The sequence below is a fragment of the Lathyrus oleraceus genome, chromosome 4 (assembly GCF_024323335.1).
Source record: "Lathyrus oleraceus cultivar Zhongwan6 chromosome 4, CAAS_Psat_ZW6_1.0, whole genome shotgun sequence".
NCBI classification, from domain to species: Eukaryota; Viridiplantae; Streptophyta; class Magnoliopsida; order Fabales; family Fabaceae; genus Lathyrus; species Lathyrus oleraceus.
This window is the reverse complement of record NC_066582.1, coordinates 14,122,278-14,135,068: the sequence shown is the minus strand read 5'-3', so window position 1 is coordinate 14,135,068 and position 12,791 is coordinate 14,122,278. Positions and strand designations below refer to the sequence as shown.

Below are 12,791 nucleotides of genomic sequence, written 5' to 3'. Positions count from 1 at the left end.
GTTCATCCATCCAAACACAAAATGTAAATAAACTTGTATATTCTTTTCTCATCTCTTCAATCATGTTTGCACAAATAATTTCATAAACAATAACCTTTGCAACAAGCGTGAAAAGGGCTCCCTAGGAGTACCTAGGATGTTTTGGGTGCCTAACACCTTCCCATTGCATAACCAACCCCCTTACCCAGATCTCTGTTTCTTTTACTAGTTTTGTTTGTAAACCTTTTTAGGTTTTTGTTCGCTTTCTAACCATTCCTTTGGATAAATAGAAGTGCGGTGGCGACTCAACTTTGTATGATTTACCTTGGATTTAGTCAATATCTCCAATGGTAACGAATACACCGCTACAGTATGGGACATGGATCATTTTATGAAATACATGAGTATACCTTATTTTCCGCTGCGAACGCATATTCTTGTATATTCATGATATTTGAAATGTGTTATTTTAAATGACCAGTTGTATTGTATATTAATGATGAACGATGTTGGTTTTTGAAAGCTTTTAGTTTTTGAAAACTTCGATGTAACGCCCTTTTGTTTATATGCGTGCTTATTCACTTTGATTATATGTTAAGTATTTTGGGGTATAAAAAGGGGTGTTACAGTGGTGGTTATTGTCGCATCTCGAAAAATGAGAACACGACTTAAGCGAAGCGCAATCGCACGCTCGCATATGGACTAAACAGAGTCCCCACCGAACTTTATTTATTCCTAAAAAGGAAAGGGGAAATATCGATAAAACCCAAGAAAGAACGACAATGATTATGGTCGTCGCAACCAAATTAGGGTTCGGGAGTCGATTACGTAAGGGGAAGGTATTAGCACCTCTTACGTCCGTTGTACTCAACGGCAACCATTAGGTTAATTGTGTGCGTTATTGTTAGCTTAGAAATGTTAGGCTTCTCAAGTTATTAGGTGGGAAAGAAAGAAAGGGTGAGAGGAGAATATTTTTGGATTTTTAACGAAGGACTAAACCTAAGTTTTTTATTAATGGGCCTGACAAGATTTACAAATCCTGCTCCTACGTATCTCTGGGTGCAATAGAGAACTCAAGGCTTACGTTGTTCTGGGTAGAAAATGTTTGTTTGTTGGTCGATTTTAGCGAAAGCTATATTGTATTAATCGACGAAAAACATTGTTTTACCCAAAACAAATGAGGAGCGGACGTATACCACACATCGAATGGATTTACAAATCAACATTCGGAAAAATGTCATTTATCTCAACTCAACAATTATGGACGAAGCATTGTTTTACATCATCTTAAGACAAGATGTCTTTCATTTATGAAAAGGCTTTAAAGATCAATTGCACATGACAAAAAAAGAGTTTGATAGGTTGAATGTATTTTGAGTAATGGCGAGAACTTGGACGAGCGAGATATCCATCTCGAATCCTAGTCTCAGGAGTGCGTGGTATCCACCATGTTCCACTTCCATCTTGCTGACAAAAATGTTTAATAAAGATTAAGTGTTTTGAATTTGATTGAGAAAAGGTTTGAAGAAACTGCATTGATAATGACGGCGAGAGCTAAGATAGGCGAGGCATCCACCTCGAATCTTAATTTCAAGAGTGCACGGTATCCACCATGTTCCATTTCCATCCTTATTGGAAAAAGTGTTGAAATAGGAATTAAATATTTTGAGTTTGAAAGACGAGTACCTATGACCTGCAAGCTCTTACAACTTGGGTCTAATACTCGGGACTACGTCTGGATATTTCACCCAGGTAATCTTTCTCTTCCAATTTTATTAAGGAAATGGTTCGAATATTTTCAAATGTTTTGAAGAGAAGACGAATACATAGGGCTTACAAGCTCTTACAACTTGGGCCTAGCATTCGAAATTACGACTGGATATTCCATCCAGCTAATCTTTTTCTTCCAATTTTACTGAGAAAAATATGTTTGAATATTTACAAATATTTTGAAGAAAAGACGAATACTTATGGCTTGCAAGCTCTTACAACTTGGGTCTAATATTCGAGATTACGATTGGATATTCCATCCAGGGTAATCTTTTTCTTCAGATTTTATTGAGAGAAATACGTTTGAATAAAAAAAATGACTAATGTGAAGGTTTGAGATGTTTGAAAATTAAGTTGATATTGCTTAAGAGCTCATTGAGAGTATGCCCAAGAGTAAGCCATGGAACTGGATGCCAACCGAAATCGGGAGCAAACTAAATTTAGCTTTAAGCTATCTTAGAGTGGATTCATGTAAGAATCACCCTATAAGAAGCCGAGCAATCGAATATATACACCTCGAGCGATTTTCGAAAGCCAAATTGTATTTAAACTTCCTAAATCGCAATGCAATGAGATCGATGCAACAATTAACTTAATAATCTACTTAGCAATTAAAAATCTATTAATCAATTAAGTTATAATCAAACAAATCAAAATAATGAACAAATAATTAGTTACTAATTTAAATGTAAAAAAATGAAATGTGGATGTAAATTAGCAAAAGGGCTTGAAAAGGCCCAAGGCCCACATCCTAGAAAAAACCTAATATAAAAATTAAATAAAAAATAGAAATAGAAAGAGGTAGGGATAACGATACTTCTTTGAAGAGGAGGGATGAGATTTCAAATTTCAAAAGCCTCCACTCGTATTGAGACACGTGGCCAGGGGATAAAAACAAAACAAAACCAACCTTTTTCTTCCACTACCTCACGTGAAAGCAACAAAACATAGTTTCTTCTTCAAAACTTGCATCCTCTCCAAGAAGTACCGTGTAATTGGGAACTACACACGAAAGCCTATAACATATCCAATCTCGGTCTTCCCCTTTCCAGCAACTTTCTTCGGCAACAAATTCTGATGAATGTTAGGCAAAACACCTCCATTAGCAATAGTAACAGATCCCATCAACTTGCTCAACTCCTCATCGTTCCTCACAGCAAGTTGAATGTGTCTCGATACAATCCGTGTCTTCTTGTTATCCCTCGCAACGTTACCCGCAAGTTCCAAAACCTCAGCACAAAGGTATTCAAGAACAGCGGAGAGGTAAACCGGTGAACCAGATCCAACACGTTGAGCGTAACGACCTGCTTTAAGGAAACGAGCGACACGGCCGACGGGGAACTGAAGACCGACTTTGCTTGATCTTGAAACAGATTTGGTTTTAGGTTTGCCTCTTCCGCCTTTTTTGGTTGTTGCCGGTGTGCCAGAAGCCATTGCGCCTTTTTTCTTTGTTTGAAATTGCAGTGAATAACGTGTAAGAGATTGTGATGTTGTGCAGTGGTGAAGTAAGGGCGGATGGAAGGAAGGAAAGGAAATGGGTTATGGCGTTGAAGAGTTGTTGTTTAAGTGTCTTCACAGTGCAACATTTTCACATTATCCCACAAGTAAGCTTCAAAATATCTTACTATACCAAATGTATCTTATAACGTCTCTTGGGAAGAACCCTTTTATAAGACTGGTTAAAACTGATGCAGCGGTGGCGGTATTTTCGGTCGGAGTTTAATGGAGAAGAATGAGTAGCCGTATAAGTATGACTTACATTGGTTGACTGATTTGCACCACTTCTGAAGATATTTGCTATCGGGAATCTCACTTTCAAGACCACCTACAATGTTTACATTTCGAACTTGTACACTCTTCAATTTTGAGGATTTGGTGGCACACTTAGCTTAATGCCGAAGTTGGGGTCTAAAAACAACAAACCAGTGAAAATGGTTATAAAGTGTGAGAAATGATGCGGGTTAATGGTTGTTGGAGCTATGTGTTTGTTGTTGAATGTTTGTCTCCGGAATGAGATAGTTTCAGTTTCGTCAGGTGTAGTGTTTGTGTGGTAGTAAGTGGCGCTAATGCATAACAAGAGGGAGTTATGGCTGTGAATTTGCACGCATGGAGGGAGATGAAGGTAGCAGGCGGTCCTTATGTTGGATGGAGGTTCACGCCTCTTTATGATGCAAGTGGAGGAGTTTAGAATAGCTGTGGTGTTGTCTGGAAAAAGTGTGCGCCGAGCAGCAAAAATTAATGTCTGGAATGGAGTTCTTTTTTGTGTTGTAGTGAGTTCCTCTTTTATGAATCGGAAGAGTCATCTTTTAAAATTCAATTTCGAGTCTTATTTTGAAAACAAGTCAACAACACTTTTTTTTCTTTTCTGATCACAAGGTCCCTTATCCATTCTTAGGTCACATAGATTTCTAATTTTGTGGACTGATTTTCTCTATCTCCCAAAAGCAAGGTGTAACACCCTTCTAAAATACCCCAAATATTTAATTAAAATAATAAACATATATCAGAGTAATTATGCAGTTAAGGGTGTCACACAATCATTCACACCATGTTCCAAAATAACTGTCATGCTCTTTATTTAATCAATTAAACATTTGCATAAATCGCAGCGGATATAAATCAAATTAATCAAAACATGTAACATACTACATGTAAACTGGTTCAACAATCATCAATAACACATTTAAAATGTTCCCTCCCGATGTTACATCTATCAGAGCATGACCCACTAAGGAGACTACACTAGACTCCAAGCATTCGCTTCTACTCAACTCATTTCTCGTTACCTGAAAAATAGTTGTAAGGGTGAGTTCCTCAATCGATATAATAAGCATTATAGAATATAATGTCATGTTACGTGATTTAACACATTAATCACCCTAATCACAACATACTATCAGTAACAGCACATCAGCTCAACATCATACTCAACACCAACATAAAACACAAGTATAATCTTAAATCATACTCCATAACAACACAAACACACGTATAATATTGGAATACATCCATTCATATTATACGTCATACATACGTTATGCAATGAGACTCCACACATGCGGTACCGACTATTCTTGAACATATAGTTCAAGCTCACCGATCCCTCCAGATACGGCTACTAAGCTCACTAGTCCCACTCATTTGAGACCTAGTGACTCACTCACTAATTCCTCACCATGGGAATTAGCTACAGCCCCGAAGGCTATGCTATGCACACTAATCATCTAGCATGCAGACATCAACAACAAGTCCACAATGATTCACTCACTAATTCCTCACCATGGGAATTAGCTACAGCCCCAAGGCTATGCTATGCACGCTAATCATCTAGCAATGCAGCATCAACAACAATTCACAACGGACATATGCTCACACTCTAAGCCATACAACAGTCCATTCACACATACATGCATAATACATACATTCACATCATTATGCATACCATCATACATCATCAACACATGTATCAACACCTCATTATCATGTAAATCAATTAAACACAGTATTAGCACACTCTACTAATACCTATACTGCTCAAAACAGCGGGAAATAATCCCTATTACATCATACGCCAACATAGGCCGACTCTCAATTATGTACACAACATTAAAAAGCCCGTTTTTCCACTCTGCAACAGTGTTAACCGGTTAACGCCCTGGGTTAACCGGTTAACGCAGGCAAAACACGCTCACTGCCCAAAACTTAACAGTGTTAACCGGTTAACGCCCTGGGTTAACCGGTTAACGCAGGCAAAACAACACCAATTTCACAGTTCGCAACAGTGTTAACCGGTTAACGCCCTGGGTTAACCGGTTAACGCAGACAAAACAGCAGTTCCTGCGCTAACACAAGGCAGAATGCAGAATTCTCCGCATTTTCCGCCGTTGGAGGACTTCCGGACCTCCGATTCCGATTCCGTAAAAAGCTATACGTTCGGAATTTCACAACTAACCCAAACACAGATTCAATTACAGTCTAAATACAATTTATCCAACATAATTCTTCAGCATCAATAATCCCAATTAGGGTCAAATTAACGGCTTATCACTACCCATCACATATTATCCCATAATACCCATTAATCGACGATAAACCCCCCTTACCTGAGTTAATCCGGCAAAATCTCTAAGCTCCAAGCTCTTCTCCAACCTTTGCTCTCTGGTTCTTCCTCTTTGCCCCTTTTCCTCTTTCACGATCGCTTCTCTGCTTTTCACGTAAAAACCTTATTTTCCAAAATGAACTCTTTTTCCTTAATTCCCACTTATATATTTTCCAAATTATATTATTATTCCAATAATAATAATAATTCAATAATTCCAACATAATAATAATAATAATAATCCAATTATCTAATTAAATTAATAAATATATTATTAACTTAATGTAAATAATTATCATATTATTATCGGGGTGTTACAACTCTCCCCCACTAAAAGAGTTTTCGTCCTCGAAAACATACCTCAAGCGAATAACTCCGGATAAGACTCCTTCATCTGACTCTCAAGTTCCCAAGTCACATTGCCACCTGCTGGTCCTCCCCAAGCTACCTTCACCAAGGCAATCTCTGTACCCCACAACTGCTTCAACTCCCGATCCTCGATCCTCATAGGTGATGTTTCAACAGTCAGGTTATCTCTCACCTGTACATCATCTACTTGGACTACATGCGACGGATCATGAATGTACCTCCTCAACTGAGACACATGAAAAACCTCATGCAAATTCGCAAGCGACGGCGGTAAAGCGACACGATAGGCTACTTCCCCTATCCTCTCCAAAATCTGATAAGGACCAATAAATCGAGGTGTCAACTTTTTCGACTTCAAAGCTCGACCAACACCAGTCATCGGAGTAACGCGAAGAAACACATGATCTCCCTCTTGGAACTCAAGTGACTTCCTCCTCTTATCATGATAACTCTTCTGACGACTCTGAGCAATTCTCATCTTCTCCTGAATCATCTTAATCTTTTCTGTAGTCTGTTGAACAATCTCCGGTCCAACCACAACACTCTCACCGGACTCATACCAACATAAAGGCGTCCGACATCTCCTACCATACAAAGCTTCAAACGATGCCATACCAATGCTCGAATGAAAACTATTGTTGTAGGTAAACTCAATCAAAGGCAAATAACAATCCCAAGCGCCTCCCTTTTCCAAAACACAAGCTCTCAAAAGATCCTCTAATGACTGAATGGTCCTCTCAGTCTGACCATCAGTCTGCGGATGATATGCGGAACTCAATCTCAGCTTAGTTCCCAAAGCTCTCTGCAAACCTTCCCAGAACTTCGATGTAAATCTAGGATCTCTGTCCGAAACAATACTAGACGGAATACCATGCAAACTTACAATCTTCTCAATATACAACTCGGCTAATCCCTCTAACGGATAATCCATTCTGATCGGAATGAAATGAGCCGATTTTGTCAACCTGTCCACAATCACCCAAATGGCTTCAAAATTCTTATTTGTCCTCGGCAAACCAGAAACAAAATCCATACTGATACTATCCCACTTCCACTCTGGAATAGCCAACGGTTGCATTAGCCCAGACGGCTTCTGATGCTCAATCTTTGACTTCTGACAAGTCAAACAGGAATAAACAAAACTTGCAATTTCTCTTTTCATTCCCGGCCACCAAAATAACTTTTTCAAATCATGATACATCTTCGTAGCTCCAGGATGAATACTCAAACCACTACGATGTCCTTCTTCAAGAATACTCTTCTTAAGTTCGGTAACATCCGGAATACACACCCGATTACCAAATTTCAAAACACCATTCTCATCAACTCTGAATTCATCACCTTGGCCTTGATTCACTAAAGTCAACTTATCAACCAAAAACACATCGGATTTCTGACCCTCTCTGATCTCATCCAGAATACCACTTGTTAATTTCAACATTCCCAATTTAACACTATTGTGAGTACTCTCACACACCAAACTCAAGTCTCTAAACTGCTCAATCAAATCCAATTCCTTAACCATTAACATAGACACATGTAATGATTTCCGACTCAATGCATCAGCCACTACATTTGCTTTACCCGGATGGTAATTCAAACCAAAGTCATAATCCTTCAGAAATTCTAACCATCTCCTCTGTCTCATATTCAGCTCTTTCTGATCAAACAAATACTTTAAACTTTTATGGTCACTGAAAACCTCAAATCTTGATCCATACAAGTAATGCCTCCATAACTTCAGAACAAACACTACAGCTGCCAACTCTAAATCGTGTGTCGGATAGTTCCTCTCATGAACCCTCAGTTGTCTCGAAGCATAAGCTATAACCTGCTTATTCTGCATCAACACACCACCCAAACCCAACAATGAAGCATCACAGTAAACCTCAAATGATTCCGACGAACTCGGTAATATCAGAATAGGAGCAGTAGTTAACCTTCTCTTTAACTCTTGGAAACCTTCTTCACATTTCGAGTCCCAAACAAACGCTTGTCCCTTTCTAGTCAACATCGTCAACGGTAACGCCAACTTAGAAAATCCCTCAATGAACTTCCTATAATACCCTGCAAGTCCAAGAAAACTCCTTATCTCGGAAACTGACTTCGGAGCTTCCCACTTAGATACCGCTTCTATCTTAGAAGGATCAACAGCAACACCACCTCTTGAAATCACATGACCAAGAAAACTAACCTCTTCTAACCAAAATTCACATTTAGAGAGTTTAGCAAATAACTTCTTTTCTCGTAGAACTTCTAAAACCACTCTCAAATGCTCAGCATGCTCTTCTTCAGATTTCGAATACACCAAAATGTCATCAATAAACACCACAACAAACTGGTCTAGGTACGGATGGAAAATTCTATTCATATACTCCATGAATACTCCAGGCGCATTAGTCACACCAAAAGGCATTACAGAATACTCATAATGTCCATACCTTGTTCTGAAAGCAGTCTTCTGAATATCCTCAGTTTTCACACGTATCTGATGATATCCCGATCTCAAATCTATCTTGCTGAACACACTCGCACCAACCAACTGATCCATCAAATCATCAATCCTCGGCAAAGGATACCGATTCTTGATCGTCACTTTATTCAGTTGCCTGTAATCCACACACAACCTCATAGTACCTTCTTTCTTCTTAACCAATAACACTGGCGCACCCCACGGTGACACACTCGGACGAATAAACTTCTTATCCAACAGATCTTCCAGCTGACTCTTCAATTCAGCTAACTCAACAGCAGACATACGATACGGAGCCATCGATATCGGTCTAGTACCAGGTACCAAATCAATCGAGAACTCAACTTCACGCTCTGGCGGTAATTCATTCACTTCTTCGGGAAACACATCAGGAAAATCACACACCACGGCTAGATCGCCAATCACCAGTTTATCTTTAGCCTCTAAAGTCGCTAACAGCATAAACAACTCTGCCCCATCTGCTACTTCCTCATTCACCTGCCTTGCTGATAGAAACAAACTCTTTCCTTCCTCACTCTCAGGAAATATCACAGTCTTATCAAAACAGTTGATAGAAACTCGGTTAAACACCAACCCGTTCATACCCAAGATAACATCAATCTGCACTAGGGGAAGACACACAAGGTCTATCCCAAAGTCTCTACCAAAAATACTCAAAGGACAATTCAAACAAACTGAAGTAGTAGTCACTGAACCCTTTGCAGGAGTATCAATCACCATACAACCATGCATCTCAGATATCTCTAACTTAAGTTTCACAGCACAATCCAAGGATATAAAGGAATGAGTAGCACCGGTGTCAATAATAACTACAAGAGGAAAGCCATTAATATAACACGTACCTCGGATCAAACGATCATCTGCAGAAGTCTCAGAACCCGATAAAGCAAAGACCTTGCCTCCTGACTGATTCTCTTTCTTCGGCTTAGGACACTGTGGACTGATATGACCCAACTCTCCACAGTTGAAACAAGTTACAGTCTTCAACCGACACTCTGCAGCCAAATGACCACCTTTGCCACACTTGAAACACTTCATCTCAGCACTGGTACACTCATGGACCCGATGTCCAGCCCGGCCACATCTATAACACTTAGCAGGGGCACTAGAGTCTCCCCCACTAGGCCTCTTCATCCCACTCTGTCTCTGGAAACCTTTGCCAGCTGCATACGGTTTCCCACGATCATTCTGATTCTTGCCTTTCCTATCAACCCGTTGCTGATAGCTCTCTGCTTTGGCTTTGGAATCCTGTTCAAAAATCCTGCAACAGTCAACCAAGTCAGAAAACACTCTGATCCGCTGATATCCAATAGCCTGTTTGATCTCAGGACGCAACCCGTTCTCAAACTTCACACATTTCGAAAATTCTCCAGCAGCCTCATTATAGGGAGTGTAATACTTCGACAGTTCTGTGAACTTAGCAGCATACTCAGTAACAGACCTGTTACCCTGCTTCAATTCCAAAAACTCTATCTCTTTCTTTCCTCTGACATCTTCTGGAAAGTACTTCCTCAGGAATCTCTCTCTGAACACAGCCCAAGTGATTTCAGCATTCCCAGCAGTTTCCAACTCAGTGCGGGTAGCAACCCACCAATCATCAGCTTCCTCTGACAGCATATGCGTACCGAACCTGACCTTCTGGTTATCGGCACACTCAGTCACTCGGAAGATTCTCTCGATCTCCTTCAACCACTTCTGAGCGCCATCTGGATCGTATGCTCCCTTGAACATTGGACGATTGTTCTTCTGGAACTCACTCAGTTGACGAGCAGCTCCCATTCCCACAACATTCGGGTTCCCTCCAAGTACTCCAGCTAGCATACCCAGAGCCTCAGCAATCGCAACATCATCTCTACCTCTTCCAGCCATCTCTATTCTGAAAACCCAACAAACTAAAACAATGAGTACTGATAGGGTTACACAACGCCTATCCCGTACAGGGGAAACAGAATAATTACGACTCGACTCGACCGACTATGCTCTGATACCACTAATGTAACACCCTTCTAAAATACCCCAAATATTTAATTAAAATAATAAACATATATCAGAGTAATTATGCAGTTAAGGGTGTCACACAATCATTCACACCATGTTCCAAAATAACTGTCATGCTCTTTATTTAATCAATTAAACATTTGCATGAATCGCAGCGGATATAAATCAAATTAATCAAAACATGTAACATACTACATGTAAACTGGTTCAACAATCATCAATAACACATTTAAAATGTTCCCTCCCGATGTTACATCTATCAGAGCATGACCCACTAAGGAGACTACACTAGACTCCAAGCATTCGCTTCTACTCAACTCATTTCTCGTTACCTGAAAAATAGTTGTAAGGGTGAGTTCCTCAATCGATATAATAAGCATTATAGAATATAATGTCATGTTACGTAATTTAACACATTAATCACCCTAATCACAACATACTATCAGTAACAGCACATCAGCTCAACATCATACTCAACACCAACATAAAACACAAGTATAATCTTAAATCATACTCCATAACAACACAAACACACGTATAATATTGGAATACATCCATTCATATTATACGCCATACATACGTTATGCAATGAGACTCCACACATGCGGTACCGACTATTCTTGAACATATAGTTCAAGCTCACCGATCCCTCCAGATACGGCTACTAAGCTCACTAGTCCCACTCATTTGAGACCTAGTGACTCACTCACTAATTCCTCACCATGGGAATTAGCTACAGCCCCGAAGGCTATGCTATGCACACTAATCATCTAGCATGCAGACATCAACAACAAGTCCACAATGATTCACTCACTAATTCCTCACCATGGGAATTAGCTACAGCCCCAAGGCTATGCTATGCACGCTAATCATCTAGCAATGCAGCATCAACAACAATTCACAACGGACATATGCTCACACTCTAAGCCATACAACAGTCCATTCACACATACATGCATAATACATACATTCACATCATTATGCATACCATCATACATCATCAACACATGTATCAACACCTCATTATCATGTAAATCAATTAAACACAGTATTAGCACACTCTACTAATACCTATACTGCTCAAAACAGCGGGAAATAATCCCTATTACATCATACGCCAACATAGGCCGACTCTCAATTATGTACACAACATTAAAAAGCCCGTTTTTCCACTCTGCAACAGTGTTAACCGGTTAACGCCCTGGGTTAACCGGTTAACGCAGGCAAAACACGCTCACTGCCCAAAACTTAACAGTGTTAACCGGTTAACGCCCTGGGTTAACCGGTTAACGCAGGCAAAACAGCACCAATTTCACAGTTCGCAACAGTGTTAACCGGTTAACGCCCTGGGTTAACCGGTTAACGCAGACAAAACAGCAGTTCCTGCGCTAACACAAGGCAGAATGCAGAATTCTCCGCATTTTCCGCCGTTGGAGGACTTCCGGACCTCCGATTCCGATTCCGTAAAAAGCTATACGTTCGGAATTTCACAACTAACCCAAACACAGATTCAATTACAGTCTAAATACAATTTATCCAACATAATTCTTCAGCATCAATAATCCCAATTAGGGTCAAATTAACGGCTTATCACTACCCATCACATATTATCCCATAATACCCATTAATCGACGATAAACCCCCCTTACCTGAGTTAATCCGGCAAAATCTCTAAGCTCCAAGCTCTTCTCCAACCTTTGCTCTCTGGTTCTTCCTCTTTGCCCCTTTTCCTCTTTCACGATCGCTTCTCTGCTTTTCACGTAAAAACCTTATTTTCCGAAATGAACTCTTTTTCCTTAATTCCCACTTATATATTTTCCAAATTATATTATTATTCCAATAATAATAATAATTCAATAATTCCAACATAATAATAATAATAATCCAATTATCTAATTAAATTAATAAATATATTATTAACTTAATGTAAATAATTATCATATTATTATCGGGGTGTTACACAAGGCGCAGCGGGTAGTGTGTTTGTGTGTCTCCTCCCTCTCTTTACACAACACATAGTACACATATTATATTACGAGGGTTTTCAAATTTTTACAATGGCACAAATGCCCTTAAGATGAT

At 39.5% G+C, this 12,791-nt stretch overlaps 1 protein-coding gene across 1 annotated transcript; it reads right to left on the bottom strand.

Annotated features, from left to right (window-relative positions):
- Positions 1-2,751: 2,751 nt before the first annotated feature.
- On the bottom strand, positions 2,752-3,237 carry LOC127135758 (probable histone H2AXb). The gene has a single exon (XM_051062399.1). The coding sequence runs from the start codon at positions 3,181-3,183 to the stop codon at positions 2,752-2,754; it is 432 nt and encodes a 143-aa protein (XP_050918356.1). The 5' UTR covers positions 3,184-3,237.
- Between the last annotated feature and the right edge of the window lie 9,554 nt (positions 3,238-12,791).

Excerpts from the sequence above, each read along its gene's own strand:
- LOC127135758 (XM_051062399.1), bottom strand. The coding sequence starts at position 3,183 with ATGGCTTCTGGCACACCGGCAACAACCAAAAAAGGCGGAAGAGGCAAA.